Source organism: Acomys minous, assembly GCF_964271855.1.
Source record: "Acomys minous genome assembly, chromosome: 13".
Taxonomy (NCBI): domain Eukaryota; kingdom Metazoa; phylum Chordata; class Mammalia; order Rodentia; family Muridae; genus Acomys; species Acomys minous.
In genome coordinates, this window is record NC_140495.1 from 27162654 (window position 1) to 27179586 (window position 16933).

At 44.3% G+C, this 16933-nt stretch overlaps 1 protein-coding gene across 1 annotated transcript in view; it reads right to left on the reverse strand.

Annotated features, from left to right (window-relative positions):
* Positions 1 to 355: 355 nt before the first annotated feature.
* Positions 356 to 16933, reverse strand: part of PCOLCE2 (procollagen C-endopeptidase enhancer 2) — a 47381-nt gene continuing 30803 nt past the window's right edge. Inside the window, exons 4-9 of the mRNA XM_084751776.1 lie at positions 14010 to 14134; positions 10408 to 10544; positions 8287 to 8441; positions 3004 to 3087; positions 1129 to 1296; positions 356 to 899 (exon numbers count right to left, since the gene is read on the reverse strand). Of these exons, the coding sequence (XP_084607902.1) occupies positions 769 to 899; positions 1129 to 1296; positions 3004 to 3087; positions 8287 to 8441; positions 10408 to 10544; positions 14010 to 14134 (800 nt within the window). The 3' untranslated portion in view covers positions 356 to 768. The remainder of the gene's footprint in view (positions 900 to 1128; positions 1297 to 3003; positions 3088 to 8286; positions 8442 to 10407; positions 10545 to 14009; positions 14135 to 16933) is intronic.

Genomic DNA, 16933 nt, shown 5'->3' on the forward strand with positions numbered 1-16933 from the left:
GGGGTGGGGTGGGGACTTCTAGTGACATTGTGAACACTGTGTTTGAAATTAGGACTCTTAGACGATTGTACCATCTCTAATGAGAAGTGTACTCTGGGGAAGTCTCTATATATACCTGAGCTTGCATTTCAGAGACAAAATGAAGGCCCCTGGACTGGCTGCCAGAGGGGCACCTTGCTGTTTTTTGCAGACGAGATTCTATGGCATCGGTTTCATCCCTGGACTTCTTCAAGAGCCAACTTTAAACGGATACAATGAGACCCTTATGTGCAAACAGCGTCTTCAACCCTGTTAGACAGGAAGTGGCTCCACAGCTGTACTTTCCGGGAGAACACATTTACTGGCTGCCTTGTGATCGTTTAAAATATTTTATTAAGCATTGGTTTAAAAAAAATGCAAGAGAAAAACGTGACACCTCAGAGCAAATGCTTGAAGGTAGCCAAATATCATTATAAATATTGCACTTTATAAAATCCTTTTTATATCTTCATACAACTCAATTCTAAGAATATCCTTCTACAGAGATGTATATACAAGCTTGCCACTGTTTCCCCCTTCAGGCGGTGGGTGAGAGGATTCTGGGACGTCTGCTCACCGTGCAGGCTCGGGACTTCCACCATCAAAATGGGGTGGGGGGAGGGGCACTCACATATCCATCAAGTGAGGAGTAACTTGGCCCCACATCTCAGAACGCTCAGTATGAAATTGTATGGGTTTTTTTCCTACATGGGTGTTGAGCAAGTGCAGCTTAAGGGACAGAGCTCCCGGCTAACACTGCTTATTCTTCAGGGCGTTCAGAGGCTTCTGGTTCTTATTCTTGAACATCTTGACAAAGCTGTTTGGCATGATCTTGCCACGCCCATCGACACCCACTTGTCCCATAATAATGTAATTTAGACCTAAAGAAAGAGAATGTAAAAATATAAAAATAAATGGTTATTTTTTTTCCTCCTTCAAGTCATGGCTAAAGGCCTCCTTTTCCTTCAGAAGTGGGCAATGTTTTATCCTGGTTACATCAGCCCCCTTGCCGGGAAAGGACCATGACTTGCTCAGGGTGGCCGTCTCCTCCCCCCACCCCCTCTCTGCTTCTGAGCTCCCCCAGGAGAAAGGCTACAGCCCAGTTCTTACCTCGTCGGAGGAGGGGGCACTGCCTGCAGACCACGGTTAGCTTGACGCTCATGTTCTTGCCCGCCTGCTGGATGGCCAGGCTGCCCTCCCTGTAGATGCTAATAATGGAGACCGTGGCATGCAGACTCCCGCCTCGAGTGACCGTCGTGATGACCGTGCCGGCTAACACTGTAGAGGAAAACTGACAGTGAAGACAAATCCGAGCAGAGCTGGGCATGAGTTCAATTCTTCTAAGTTTCAGAAATGAACATTTAGTGCTAAAGCGTTCTCGACACTGGGCACTAAAATGCAGGTTAGAAAAGGATGGGGCTACAAGGCCCATGTTTGAGTTGCCAGTAGAGAAATCTACCTGCTTTCCCGAACCCTCGCTCCCAAGAAGGAGACCCTGTTAAAATGTTATTCCAACAGGTGGATAGAGTTATGAGCTTTGCTTATGAGTACTTAGCAAGTCTGTTTATCTCCTTTAGAAAATCAGAGTAGAGAGCTGAGCTGTGTGATGGTACGGCACTCCCTAATACAACCAAAAACCGTGCCTGGGGAGTACTTCCTTCCATGGCTGAGAGATCCCTGTCTCTCGGTGATAATATTTGGTCACTGTGCCATCTAAGCGAGTCATAGGCTAAATCTAGTTTTAGGCATAGGTAACATAATAAATAACCCTCAGGACAGTGTGAGCTCCCAGTGCTAACGTAATAGGCCAGGCTCCTAAGTTCAGAAGTCCTAGAACACCTGCCTTTGGTTGTAGGTAATGTGGGTCCGCTGCAGAGTGTCAGTGTGTAGCTGAGGGAAATTGGGGGCTCCCAAAACAGCAAGGCAATTCCTCCCACAGAAGACTAAGTCAGATGTGGCTGCAAACACACCTGGCGATAGCTGCTTACATTTTAATGCAGTCATTTGAACTCAGCATGAAAACTGCAGTAAGATCCATCACTCCCCTACAAGACAGTTCCTGGGCTACAGACAGTTACCACTTAAGGGCCCAGAAAACAACCCAGAACTCAGGGGGGTGGGGCCTTGTTTTTGATAACCTGTTTCACAGCAGCAACTTTCTTTTTCTGATAAGAGCAAATTTGGCATCTTGTGTTCTCAAGTGGTCTTTAACTGGAAAAATCCCTTAGAAGCCCTGAGCATTAACCCCTTCCTCCTCAGGGTCCAGTTTTCAAGTACTTCAACTGCAAGTCAGATTTTTCACGGTTTACTTAAGCACTTCGGAAAGACGGGGCGGAGAAGATACTTGCACTTCTTTTGAGAGAGGCCAGTTTTTGAATGTGAGCTAAACTAATGTACTTAACCCGGATCCCGGATGTCAGAGAGCAATTCTCCAGTGTATGAAAAACAAAACAAGCCGGGCGGTGGTGGCGCACACCTTTAATCCCAGCACTCGGGAGGCAGAGGCAGAGGCAGGCGGGTTGCTATGAGTTCGAAACCGGCCTGGTCTACAAAGTGAGTCCAGGATAGCCAAGGCTACACAGAGAAACCCTGTCTCAAAAAAACAAAAATAAATAAATAAATAATAAAAAACAAAACAAAACACATACAACAAAAAGACTATACAGGCTTTTTCACAAAGTCACAGCAAGAATCCACCGAGTAGCAGTGTCATGTGCCAAGGGTGAACTTATTAAACTGGTGTGTGTGTGTGTGTGTGTGTGTGTGTGTGTGTGTGTGTGTGTGTGTGTATGTGTGTGTGTTTTCCCATCATGAGGCCAAACAGTTCAAAGAGCACAGGAGGCCACTGGTGGACAGGACAGTGCTTCCGTGGGTAAAGGAACGGTGTTGCTGAGCGCCTCCCTTCAAGTCACGGGAGGGCCTTTGAGATTAAGCGCACAGTTTCAGGTTTCTCATTAGAGAGAAAGGCTGGTTTCTGTTTCTTACCAAAGTTGCTTGAGCAATAATTGCTCTCCAGGGTCCCCGTCCGTCTACACTTTTGCTGACACAGCGCCACGGTGGGCTTTAAACCTAATTCAAAGAAAGAAATTCAAAGAACGGAGTCGTGAAATCCAGGAAAATGAATTCAAGTATAACTGGTGTTTATATCAGAAGCTAGCCAGTTGAAATTACTATTAATTTCCCTGAGCCACCAATCTACAGTGCAATGAGATAATTATGAATCGTGCAAGAGAAATTCCTCCTGCTACCAACTACTGTTTTTTTTTCCCCCTCACAGGAACTCAATACTGTCTGCTTTAAACCTGAGATCAATGATAATCCAGTTTTAGCTTTGTCCCCTCTCCTCCCTTTTTTTGTTTTTGTTTTTTGTTTTGTTTGTTTTTTTCGAGGCAGGGTTTCTCTGTGTAACCTTGACTATCCTGGACTTGCTTTGTAGACCAGGCTGGCCTCGAACTCACATTGATCCACCTGCCTCTGCCTCCCGAGTGCTGGAATTAAAGGCGTGCGCCACCACGCCCAGCCCCTTCTCCCTTTATATTAGTGGTTCTCAACCTCCCTAATGCTGTGACCCTTTAATACAGTCCCTCATGGGTGCTGACCCCCAACCATAAAATTATTTTCATTGCTGCCTCATAACTGTAATTTTGCTACTGTTATGAATTGTATTATAAATATCTGATGTTTCCCATGGTCTTAGGTGACTCTTATGAAAGGTTGAGAACCACTGCTTTATTCATATAAACTTTGCACTATAACAGAATAGACCTGTGTGCCCAGCTTAGGGAAAAACAAAACAAAACAAAACAAAACAAAACCCCCCAAAAAAGCAACAGAACAAATCTGAACTGACTGAGTGCAGGTTAATTCTTCTCATGAGAGTAGAGCAGCCTTCTTGGGGTGTTTCAATATGCAGTGATCTTGATGTCCATAGTGCAGGAATTTAGGAATGCTGCTCACATGTGAAGCTTTAGGTTTAATGCCGGGAATCACTAAGTATTTGTTTTGAACTCACTACTGGCTGTAAGGATCTCAAGAAGTAAACAGTTATCAGTTGCAGTCACCAAGAATCACAAGTTAGCCAGGGGAAGGTGACAACCGCCTTTAATGCCAGCACATGGGAGACAGAGACAGGTGCATCTCTGAGTTCCATGCCAGCCTGGTCTACAGTGTGAGTTCCAGGACAAACAGGGCTCTACAGAGAAACCCTGTCTCAAACAAACAAACAAACAAAGAAAAAGAGAAAGAACAGAAAAGAAAGTCACAAGTTAAAAGTCTAGTTAGGCACAACCACAGTTGTTCTCAATTGGTGTTATCTTTGTTCTGCGGGTGATACGGTGAGCACAGGAAACATTCAAGTTGTTCTAACTAAGGAGGAACCAATGGCCGGGCGGTGGTGGCGCATGCCTTTAATCCCAGCACTTGGGAGGCAGAAGCAGGCGGATCGCTGCGAGTTCGAGGCCAGCCTGGTCTACAGAGGGAGTCCAGGACAGCCAAGGCTACACAGAGAAACCCTGTCTCAAAAAACAAAAAACAAACAAAAAGGAGGCACCAAAGGCATCTAATTCACAGCTTAAACTGTGCATCTGTGATGGTTTGTTTTTGTCAACCGGATTCAAACTGAGAGACACCTGGGAAGAGGCGATCTTAGCTGAGAAAAATGCCTCCATACGATCCGCAATTAGGCAACTCTGTAGTGCATTTTCTTGATTAGTGATCACTCACTGTGGGAGGTGCCAGCCCTGGGCTGGTGGTCCTGAGCTGTATAAGAAAGCAGGTTGAGCAAGCTTGGAGGAGCAAGCCCGGAAGCACCACCCCGCCATGGCCTCTGCACTAGCCCCTCTCTCACTTGTCTGGATGATGGACTGACTACAAGTTGTAAGATGAAATAAATTCTTTCCTCCCCAAGTACCTTCCGGTCAGGGTGTTTTACCACAGCAACACTAAACCCTAGGTAAAACTACACTGCAGCTCATATGGGGTCCTGTAATTGAATGGGGGGGGGGGGTCACAAAGGGGTTGGTGATGCTAGAAGGTTCTGATTGCACAATGACCAAAGAAAGAATCCAGTTTCACAAGCCTATCTGTATCTGAGGTGTGTGTGTGCACGGCAGCTTTTGTCTCTGCTGCGCTATGAGCTACAGCCTGGGTTCTGAACACAGAGCTTCACACGGCTCCTCACACCGGCCGTTGCTACCTGAAACACCGCGGCTCAGATTCCACACGCCCGCATGCGGCAGCTGTCGGGTTTTTACTGTAGCTGTAAAGTTTCCTGCCCTAAAACACAGAAATTAAGTTTTCTCCAAGAGAGTCTCACAGGGGGAAACAAACCACTCTTAAGGGCAGGCCGCATGCCCAGCAGTGGACGGCGGACACAAAAGGAACTCAAAGGCAGCTTTGGAGGTTCTTTGTCTCACAGTGTTGTCACAGCATTTAAAAACAAAACGAAAACCCTTATAGGTCCTTTTTGTGTATCCTGTGGTTTTATGAGATTCCCATGTGTGTGTGTCTGTGTCTGTACGTGTTTCTTGTGTTTTTTCTTTGCCTCTTTTTTTAAAAACTTTTTTTGGGGGGCGGGGTTAGTTTGTTTGTTTTTAAGATTTGTTTATTTATTATTCACACAGTATTCTGCACTGCATGTGTGCCTGCAGGCCAGAAGAGGGCAGCAGATCACATTGTAGATGGTTGTGAGCCACCATGTGGGTGCTGAACTCAGGACCTCTGGAAGAGCAGTCAGTGCTCTTAACCTCTGAGCCATCTCTCCAGCCCAACTTTTCTTTTCTTTTCTTTTTTTTTTTTTTTTTTAAGAATTTTAGAAACATTTTAGAAGGAAGGAGCTATGACATTTGTGCTGGGCAGTTCTTTGCCAACTGCCAACTTGTGTCGAAAGCTAGAGATAATCTGGGAAGAAAGAACCTTAATTGAGACAATGCCTTCATCAGATTGACCGGAGGCAAGTGTGTGGAGGCATTTTCTTTGTACTATGCTAAGTGTGTGAGTGTTTTGCCTGCATATATGTTTATGTGCCACACATATGCCTGGCACCTGGGGAGGCCAGAAGAGGGGGTTGGATCCCCTAAGACTGGAGTTACAAACAGTTGTAAGCCGCCATGTGCACGCTGGGAATCTAACCCAGGTCCTCTGGAAGAGCATCCAGCCTTCTCTCCAGCCCTAGCATTTTTCTTGATTCTTGATTGACGCAGGAGGGCCCAGCCCACTGAGGCTGCTGCTGGGGAGGTGGCCCTGCATTGTATAACAAGCTGAGTGAGTCATGGAAAGCAAGCCACTAAGCAGTGTTTCCTCTATAATCTCTACCTCAGTTCCTGCCTCCAGCTTCCTGCCTTGAGCCCTTGCCCTGCCTTCCCTCAGGGATGGACTGTGTTACACAGAAGTGTAAGGTGAAATAAAACCTTCCCACCTCCTGTTGGTTTGGGTCAGCATTTTGTCACGGCAACAGACAGCGAAGAAGGACATCGCCATTCTAGAAGTGCTGGTCTGCACTTGGACAATAAACTTCTCTAATAACTCAGAAAAACTCAATGGCACAAGGGACAAAGGAAAGCATCTTCCAAGTGGATTGTGGGAAGCAAGCTCCCTTTCAGTCTTGAATGTCTGCCTGGGAGTGGGTGGGTGCTCCACACTGCTGCTTCCTGCCTTTTCAGTGTAACCCCTCCTTCCAGTCTTTAAGTCAGAGGCTATGCCACTCCACACACCCCATCTTGTTGTCTTTCTCTCAATTTCTGCACTGGAACACCCCCCCCCCCTCTCAGCCTTTCTCCAGGGACTCTTACACTATCTTCAAGGTTCCACCATCCTCATAGATGATTCAGTTTTATCCTCATTAGGGACCATCCTCTGCTCCATCTGCCACTCAAACCCAGGCTCACATGTCCTCATGCAGAATCAGGTATTGCCCATCTCTTAAATGGCTTAGGCTATTGTCCACCATTTCAATCCTTGCCCTGACTCGGGTTTCTAACCTGAGTGTCCTGAATTCCCAGAGCAGGAACAGATAGAACATAGAGACCAGACACCAGGCCCCAGTGCCCTCACTGACTCTTAGATCGTGACCCATGACCATCTCCAGCTGCTGTAATTAGTGGAACTTTTTGTTTGATTTAACTCCATTTGAAAAAAAAATTCTTATTTTATATGACATTTTCTGAGGTGAAAAATCTTAAAACTGGTAGATGTTAAAAGCTGGCAGGTATCAAGGTATCAAACATTAACTTAAATACAATTTTATGTAATAAAATTAAAACTATAAGAAGATAGAAGGAAAGGGGGGGGGAAGGGAGGTGACCAGGACAGCATCTTCAAATTACAGTTAAATGGGAGGAACACTCTAGAATCTAATAGCACTGTGGCATCACTACATAATTCATTATATTATATAGTGTTAGAATAGTATGTTTAAGGTTTTTTTTTTTTCATTTATTGTGGAGAGGTGTACATACAGAGGTCAGAGGACAACTCAGTGCAATCTGCTCTCTTCTTCCACCTTTATGTGGATCCCACGATCACACTCAGTTGCCCTTGCATGGGTGCATGGGTGCATGGGTGCTCTGCCTCGCAAGCACCTTGTCCTGCTGAGCCCTGCCCCCAGCCCTGTATTATACATACTAAGAACTAGAAGAGACGAGCTCAGAGCCTCCTAGTGCAAACACATGACAGATATTTAAGAAGACAGAAAAATAATTACTCTGGTTTGACCATTGTACATTGTATGCATGCATGGGTCAAACACTATACACCACAAATGTGCCAATTATTATGTTAAATTAAAAAAAAAAAAACAAGGGAAGAATGTTGCCAAGTATTGGTAAAAGAACATTGGGTTTATAATGCTAGTGTTTATATTATAATCAGTTTCCTTGCAATTTCTAGGTGGCCGTTGTTTTATTCCACGGCTGCTGTGAGCCACGAGCTGGCGAGCATTCTTACCTGCCTTTCTCTTGTCCGTGAAAGCTCATTCTCACCTCACACAAGTTCTCATGCAGTTACTTCTGTTTCAGGCATCTTCTTATTCTGCCTACCTCAAGAGAATTCTTTTGTTTGTTTGTTTTTGTTTAGTTTAGTTTTTTGAGACAGGGTTTCTCTATGTAGCTCTGGCTGTCCTGGACTCACTCTGTAGACAAGGCTGGCCTTGAACTCACAACGATCCGCCTGCCTCTGCCTCCCAAGAGCTGGGATTAAAGGTGTGCGCCACCACATCTGGCTCTTTTTAGACTTCTAAAGTATCTGTGCCAACCTCCAAACACCAGAGCTTACCTGTCGTTACGGGGACTGTGGTGGTGACAGGCATGGCTGTGGTTGTGGGAAGTTTTTTGGGCCTGAATTTGTAGTGACCAATAAATCCATCTGCTGTTAAACTTAAGTCTGATAAAAACTGAATGAGAAGCTCATTTCTCTCAGACAGGATCGGCCTAGGAGAGAAACACATTTAAGGTTAAGTGACTTCCTCTCTGAAAATGTCAACTCTACCTTTCAATTCATTTTTGACAATAGAAACATTAAAAACAAAAATTCAAAACATTTGAAGGAAAAAAAAAAGGAAAGAAAGAAAGGGCTAACACCACATCCTTCACAAGGACTGTATTATCATCTCTTTTTATGGAAGAGGGGGCTGAATGTAGAATTCAGCGGTCTTCCCAAGACTGCGAGGTCAGCATGTGGGAGTCAGGATTGGAACCTAGGACCCGATGATTCTAGAGACAGTGGGAGATACTGGACCCAGTGTGGACACTGATGTCGTGGCTGTTTCCCATAAGCCCCCGAGGCTTTGCCTGACTTGTGACTCTGAACTAAGTCTGACATCGGCTGTTGGCAATGAAGAATCTGAAGGACAGATCTAAAGGAGGCTCAGCTGGATTGGTGGTGACTGCCGCCCATTGGCTCTCGTGATGGGATGTGGGCATTTTCCCCCCTTACCTCACCAGGCTCATGCCAAGCAAGGCCAGCTGCAGACTGGCGTGAGGGTCTCGTGTGGGGTGGGGGTAGTCCGGGAACTTGTGCGCTTGACATTCCCCACCCCCACTTCTGTGTGTGTGTGGTTGAATGCTCAGACACTGGGGTGTGGGATGCTCTGTTTGCTGTCCCAGAATGCACCTTGCTAAAGGGGAACTTGAGCTCTTCTGAACTCCCTGTGGTTCAGCTGCTCTGCCTCGTGCACTTTGCTGGCCTCATTCTGCTTCCCCATGAAGGGTCATAAGGAACTGTGACACGAATATACTCGCTGGCCTGGGTCATCAGCCGCTGCAGCCCTCTTGACCCAGCTCTTATTCCTTCATTTATTGTTCTCTTTCTTTTTCCTTTCCTTTCCCTTTCTTTTTTTCCTTCTTGTCCTCAGTCTTTCCCCCTTGAGACCCTGTCCAGACCCTGATACAGCTAGTCTGGGTCCCACTTGTTTCCCCCTCAACTTCAAAAAAAAAACCCCACAAAACAAAACAAAATAAACAAAAAAACCTACTGGTCAAATATCTTGAGTGGTTTCTGTGGTTTTTTCTTTTTCCTGCATCCACTTTGGGTGAAAAGAACCTATGTTCTCTATTTACAGGATGCAGTGCCCTTGTCCACCAGCCCAGCCGTGCTAACTTGGGTAGCAATGGGAAAAGGCAATGTCTCAAGTGGATGTCCATCAAAGAAAATATCTGAATTTTATCATGAACTTCCAGGTTTCCTTGTCTGGAATTTCCGGCCCTTAGACGTTCCCTTTTTTCTCAGAAGTTCCCATTCGTCTCAGGTCTGTGACTCAGGCAGAGCGTCTGGCCCCGGGGCACCAGCCTTGTGTCTGTTTGTCCACGTGGCTGCTGGACTCTGTTTGGGAAGCTGGCTTTTGCTGCTGGTGGTGGGCAGGGCTCCACTGTCATGAGACCCAAAGCTTTGTCAACAAACAATGTAACATTTTCCAGAAAATAAAGGTAATGGAGGAATTTAGTAGGGCATAAGTTGAACCTGCTGGTTTGGTGTCAACTTGACACAAGCTAGAGTCACCATAGAGGAAGGAGCCTCAGTTGAGGAAATGCCTCTGTGAGATCCAGCTGTAAGGCATTTTCTCAATTAGTGATCAACGGGGGAGTGCCCAGCCCACTGTGGGTGGAGCCATCCCTAGGCTGATGGTCCTGGGGTCTATAAGAAAGCAGGTTGAGCAAGCTGAGAAAAGCAAGCCAGTAAGCAGCACCTCTCCATCAGCTCTGCATCAGCTCCTGCCCCCAGGTTCCCTCCCTGATTGAGTGGTTTTCCTGACTTTCTCCAACAATGGACCATGATCTGCAAGTGTAAGGCATATAAAGCCTTTCCTCCCCAGCTTGCTTTTTGGACATGGCACTAGAAACCCTAAGACATAGGTTTGGAGTCATTAAAATATTAGTGATACAAATGGGCACTACTTACACAGGAGGGCTGTCACCGCAGTACTTCCCGATTCTTTTAGCGTCATTGGCTTCCCCACCATTAAACACGGCCACGTAGTCGTATCGGCAGTAGTTGTCACGCTCAACGTCAAACTTCTCAAACTTTAACTCTATGAGCTTCGGGGAAAGCACAGCAGGGAAGTGTCAATAACCAGAGTAGCCTAGAGTAGAAATCCCCCTGTAATTGGTGTTGGAGGTCTATTATACTGTAACATGACAACTATAGGTAATAGTAATGTACATTTGAAAATTGCTAAGGGCATAGACTTTACATGTTGTCAAGTGTACAAACACAAAAGTGTAACTACGCTAAGTGAAAGATATGCTACCTAGTTCAATTGTAATATTTCATAATATATGTATGCATTAGCAAAGCATCACTGTATGCTGTAAGGTATATATAATTTTTATTCGCCAATCCTACCTCAATAAAGCTGGAGAGAAAAAGAGAAAAAAGGGGGGGTATATCTGGATAACTTGGTGTATGTTAGGGTGATAAAGCGACCTATATACTAGTCCATTCTTCTTTGAAAAAAATTAACAAATCAAAGTTATTACCTAAGATTTCCCCCCATATTAATTATATCTGGGTGTGGTATGTGTGCATGAAGTGTAGTCATGTGTATGGTCCTGAGATGAGTAGATTTCTCCTTTTGAGAGATGAACATTTATTTATTTATTTATTTATTTATTTATTTATTTATTATAAATACAGTGTTCTGCCTGAATGTACACCCGCAGGCCAGAAGAGGGCATCAGATAACATTACAGATGGTTGTGAACCACCATGTGGTTGCTGGGAATTGAACTCAGGACCTCTGGAAGAGCAGGCGGTGCTCTTAACCACTGAACCATCTCTCCAGCCCGAGATAAACATTCTTATTGCATATAAAAGTGTCAGTTTTGAGGGGAGGGTTCCAGGGAGGTGGGAACTAATTAGAGGTGCTGAAGTTACATGTACCTCGTGCACTCTCCAAGCACAGTGCGCATGCTCCAAGCGTGCATGGTACACAGAGGTGTGGTTGAGTTTTGAAGAGCTTGCATAGAAACATTAACACACAAGGTGTAAGTATTAGAGGTTTTCCTGTATGTATGTATTTATTTATTGCATAAGCAATCTATCGTTTCCCTTACAAGCAGTTCCTTTAAGAACACTTCCAGTTTGCGACTCTAAGGACGTCTCCCTGAGTCGTTGACCCTGGTGGTGTTCAGCTGCTAACCCAATATGGCTGGGTAATACATAGCCAGGAAGCCTGTCTGCTAACTCAAGGAAGACTATGGAAATCACTACCCATTAAATCAAGGGCATTCGTTCCCAACAGCAGGAGAAGACGCTTGCACATTAAACTGACCAAAGGTAGCAGGAGCAATGACATGGCAGTTTGACTCAGTGGCCGATTTTGATTGGATTATACCTTCCTTTAAAAAGCTGGCATCCGTGATGGGAGGGTATTGCCTTAATCGTGCCCAAAAAAATTGCTTTAAACTATGCTAAAACATCTCCTCTGAGGAGCCACTGACTTTTCACCGACAACTAATAAAATACTTTCCATTTAAAAATTGGCCGAACTTTCCTGCCCTAAAAATTAGTTACGTAAAACGTTTTTGGGGAGGAGATTAAAAGGAAGTAAGAGGAGAAAGGGGAAAGCTGTGACAAAATCCAGAGGCAGTGCTTTTGAAGAACATTCCACAGACTCGCACAGAAATTCCTCGGGATTAATTTTCCTGCTGTTTTTCCTCTTTAGACAGAACTAGCAGTGCTGGTGAAAATTTCAACCGGGCGAAGCAAAGCAAAGCAGAGAAGCAACGCTCAAACTCCAAATAACGGAGGAAAGAACCAGGAGAGAGGATGCAGGAGTTGAGTTGGAAGCATATAACATTGACACTATTCGGTCAGCTATATTAACAATGTCACAGACAAAAGACCAACACAATTTCAAGGATTACATAATGGTTTTAAGTATCTAAAAATGTACTTCTAGATATAAACTGTAATCTCTTCAACAGACATGTAGCCTCCCATTATCACATAAATAAATAAATAAATAAATAAATAAATAAAGACTTGAGTTTTGAGATATGCTCACAGTGTGGATGTGTGCATTTGTATGTGCATGTGCGCTCACCTCCGTGACTTATATGGTATATTTGCCTGGATCATAACTGTTGTTAAAAAACAAATGTGTGGCAAGTGTCATGGAGCTGAAGACATGGCTCAGTGGGTAAGACCATGATTGCTCTTCCAGAGGACCAGGATTCAATCCCCAGCATCCACATGGCTGCTCATAACCATCTGTCTAACTCCAGTGCCAAGGAATCAGATGCCCGATTCTTGTGTCCACAGGCACCAGGCACACACACAGTATACAGACATACGTGCAGGTAAAATACTCATACACAGAAAGTAAAAATAAATAAATAAATAAATAAAATAATTTAAAAAACAGTACTGTGTTGCCCGCCAGAGAGGTTTTGGACTAATTCAGTAGGGTTTAAGATAAGAACAATCTTACCAATTTATTTTTAAAGTTTTATACAGCAAGAGTCATCCATTCCTGCACCAAATTCTGTCCTACACTTAATATGTGGTGGTTCCCAGAAAGAGAAAAAGTCCCTATCACCACATATTAGTAAACACTAGGGGGTTGAAGCGTTGGCAAAACAGTTAGGAGCACTGGCTGCTCTTCCAGAGGGCCCGAATTCAATTCCCAGCACCCCCCACGGCAGCTCAAAACTGTCTATAACTCCTACTCCAGGAGACCCAACACCTTCATATAGACACATATGTGCAAGCAAAAACTCCAATGCACATGAAATAAAGATAAATTAATAAAAAATAAATAAATGAAAAATAAATAAATACTAGAAAACTAGATTTCAGCTGATTGTTTTAGAATATCAGTTCTCAACCTGTGTGTTATGACCCGGTAGGGGTTACATATCAGATCTTTACACCACACTCACAACAGTAGCAAAATGATAGTTATAAAGTAGCAGTGAAGTAGTTTTATGGCTGGGGGAGGGGCACCACAAATAGGAGGAACTGCTTTAAAGGGTCGCAGCATTAGAAAGTTGAGAACCGCCGTTTTAGAGCAACAGATAAGGGACTTACACACATTTTATTTCAAACAACCCCAATACACAAAAGCCGACCATGTATCCCCAGAGATGGAGGTTCCTTGAAGGCTAGCTGGCTTTGCTGGAGTGAGGCATGCCCCAGACCGAGGCGGCCTGACCGAGCGAAGGGGATGCTGGGATGTGCATGTGTCTGAGGACCTCCGTCCCACGCAGCTACCTACTCTTACAGACTCATGCTCTGGATTCGCATCCGCCACAGGCCCACACAGTCCTCTGTGGAATTTGCTTACCATTTGTATTTTCAAAGCTGTTTTTGAAAGTTGTAGTTACGTTAATAGAGAAATCAAATCCGTGATTTTGCAAGTCAAACAGTGCCCAGAGCAACTTCAGCCTGGGTCTGGGCTTTCCCTCTCCTGTATCTTTAACTCTCAAGGCCCAGAGACAGAGGCTCACACCATGGCAGTTCACACCCACTCACTGTCGTCACATTTTCCGAAGTCTCACCTGGTTCTTTGGGGCTATGATGTGCCACACACAAGTAACTCCTACAGGGTAATCTCGGTCTGGCCAGTTGGGAGTTTTAAAGGAACCGGAAGGTTTTTCAAGGCGTCCTCCACAATACCGGTCTCCTGAAGTTATTAGATATGAAAAACACACAAGTTTATACCCTAACATAGGTCACAATCACCTGGAGGTCAGGAGTGAGAACCTTAGGGGTACCGCTGCACACCGAGGCAATGGTAGAGGCTCTTCAGTTTTCTCTTTGAAACAAATGATTTGTTCTACACATCTAATTTACTTGTTTTTGAGATGGTCTTCTGGTCTTATGTAGCACAAACTGGTCATGAATATACTATGTAACCCCATTCATTCAAAACTATAGACAGTGCAATGAACAGTTTTTAAGAACTCTCAAGGTATTGGCTCATTGGTAATTTATTAAATTCCCATGGACAAAACTTAAATGAGCTGTTATAGACAGTTTTCACTACTGACATCTTACCTTTGCATGACTGACAAATGAATGCCCCCATTGTAAGCCACATTCCTGAGATAAAATTCCTGTGGCATCACTTTTTCTGAAAACCTTTCACCTTAGTTTTATTGTCGAGCTTTGTGTAAATTGAGCCCTGTAGGGGGCGCCCTTCTGCCTTCGGTTGCTGTCTCCAGTGGTTATACTTTAGACTACTGGGTAATATTCCATTGTCTGCAAAGACTACAATTTATGTACCCGTTCTTCTGTTGATGCTTAGTTAGGGTTGTGTCCTAGTTTGATATTTATTGCTGTGATAAAACATCATGACCAAAAGCAGCTTGGTGGATGGGTGGGTGGGCGGGAGTAGGGCACTTTAGGATTTTACTTAGCTGACATGTTCTGACCACAGTCCATCATGAAGAGAACTCAAGGCAGGAACTAACGAAGAGGCCATGGAGGAATTCTGCTTACTGCCTTTCTCCCTGTGGTTTGCCCAGGCTGCTTTCTTACATAACCTAGGACCACTAGCTCACGGGTGGCTCCACCCACATTGAGCTTGGTCATACCACAGCAGTCATTAATCCAAAACTTCCCCGCAGCCTTGCTTTCACATGTAGGCATTTTCTCAGGCGAGATTTCTTGTTTCCAGCTGACCTTGTGCCGAGCTGACAAAAAACAAAACGAACCAAACCAAACCAAACCAAACCTAACTGGCACAGGCTGTTTTCAGTCTGGGCTATTGTTAATGAGGCTGCTATGGTTATTTTTGTGCACATCTTTTTTTTTTGCTGATGTGTGTTTTCATTTTTCTTCCATTGATACCCAAGAATGAATTGCTGGGTCAGAATAGATACAGGTGTGTGACTTCATTAAGCAAACACCACCACCAAAACTTCTCCCAGCGCCAAACAGTTTATTAACATTTTATAGCTCTCAAGGAGTTCTGAGCTCATTGGTTACTTCCTATTCTTAGTACCACATGATATCAGATTTTTAGATGACATAATGAGGAAGTAGTAGCATCCCACTGTGATCTTTAAGAGCATTTTTTTTTTTTGGAGATTTTACTTTTATTCTGTGTGTAAAATATGTTTATAGGTACATTCAGCATTTGCCTAAATGTATTATCTGTGCACTGTGTGTGTGTGCCATGCTCAGAGGCCAGAGGAACGCGACAGATGTCCTGGGACTAGAGTTACAGCTCCTGGTCCTCTGAAGGCCCAGCTAGCTAGGACTCATGACTGCTGAGCCCTCCCTCAGCCTCTCACTGTCTTAAGTTGCATTTCTCTGACGATGAAGGCATCCTCCGCGAAATGTATGAACAAGTGCTCCACTCAGTTGGTTATTTATCGAGATTCTTCTGTTGTTGGATGTTATTTTATGTATTCTGGATATAAACTGACTAAATGGCCCTTTGTGAATTTTCCCTTCTAGTGCTGCAGACTGCCTGTTCATATCTGTAATGGTGTAATTTAACATGTACCAGTTTTAATTTTAACGAAGGTCACACGATCTGTATCTTTTCCATCTTTTTACTTTTAGTCTATTTGGGTTTTTTGTTTGTTTGTTTGTTTAAATTTTTATTTCAAGAGGGTTTTGGTAGACAACATGTGTCTGGGCCTTGTTTTTAATCTATTCTCCCAATAACGCTCTTCACTTTGGGTGAGTAATTCCTTACATCTAGTGTATTTATGGCTCTCTTGGGTTTAGTGTGCCTGTTGCTTTTTTTTTTTTCCTACTTGTTCTCACTTTTTTAATATGTGTTCCTCCTTCCAGCTTCCTTTAAGTGGGTAATTTTGGTATTCTATTTAAGTCTTCTGTCTATTAGTCACAGATCTTCTGGCTTTAATGGGTACTCTGCGCACAGAGTTCATCATAATCTATACAGAGCTCATTCTAAAGCCTGTCACGTGGGGTGTGGGGGGCGGAGCCCTGAGCATACATCCAGTCATCCTTTGTTGTCACATTTAACACATCCTATAATGTTTTAGTCATGAACACACATGAAATCAAATGACAAACGTGATATGCGCTCTTCCCTGCTAACCATTCCCGGTGGGCATTCCTTCGCTGCCTTCAGGTCAGCCCCTGCTACCATCTCCCTGGACATCAGGTGCTGCCTTCAGCGTTTCCTGCGGCACAGATACAAAAATGTCTTTTCCCTCGCTTTCACATTGGAGGGCTGGCTGAGGAGATGCTTGGCCTTCTCCTGCCAGCACAGTGCCCTGTGCTCCCTCGGCCTCTTCCCACAGGAGGCCGAGCCCAACCCTTACTTCTTTTCTCCCTTCATCTGCCTGACTTTAGAAGTTTTTAATCTTTCGAGTTCTGAGATTCAATGATAATGGAATAAGCTTTTTAATATTTACATCCCTTTTTTATTCATCTTGTCTAGAATTTCTCTTCTTGGGCTGTGTCCATTCGTGTGCCATTGGATGACCCACAAATATTGTAT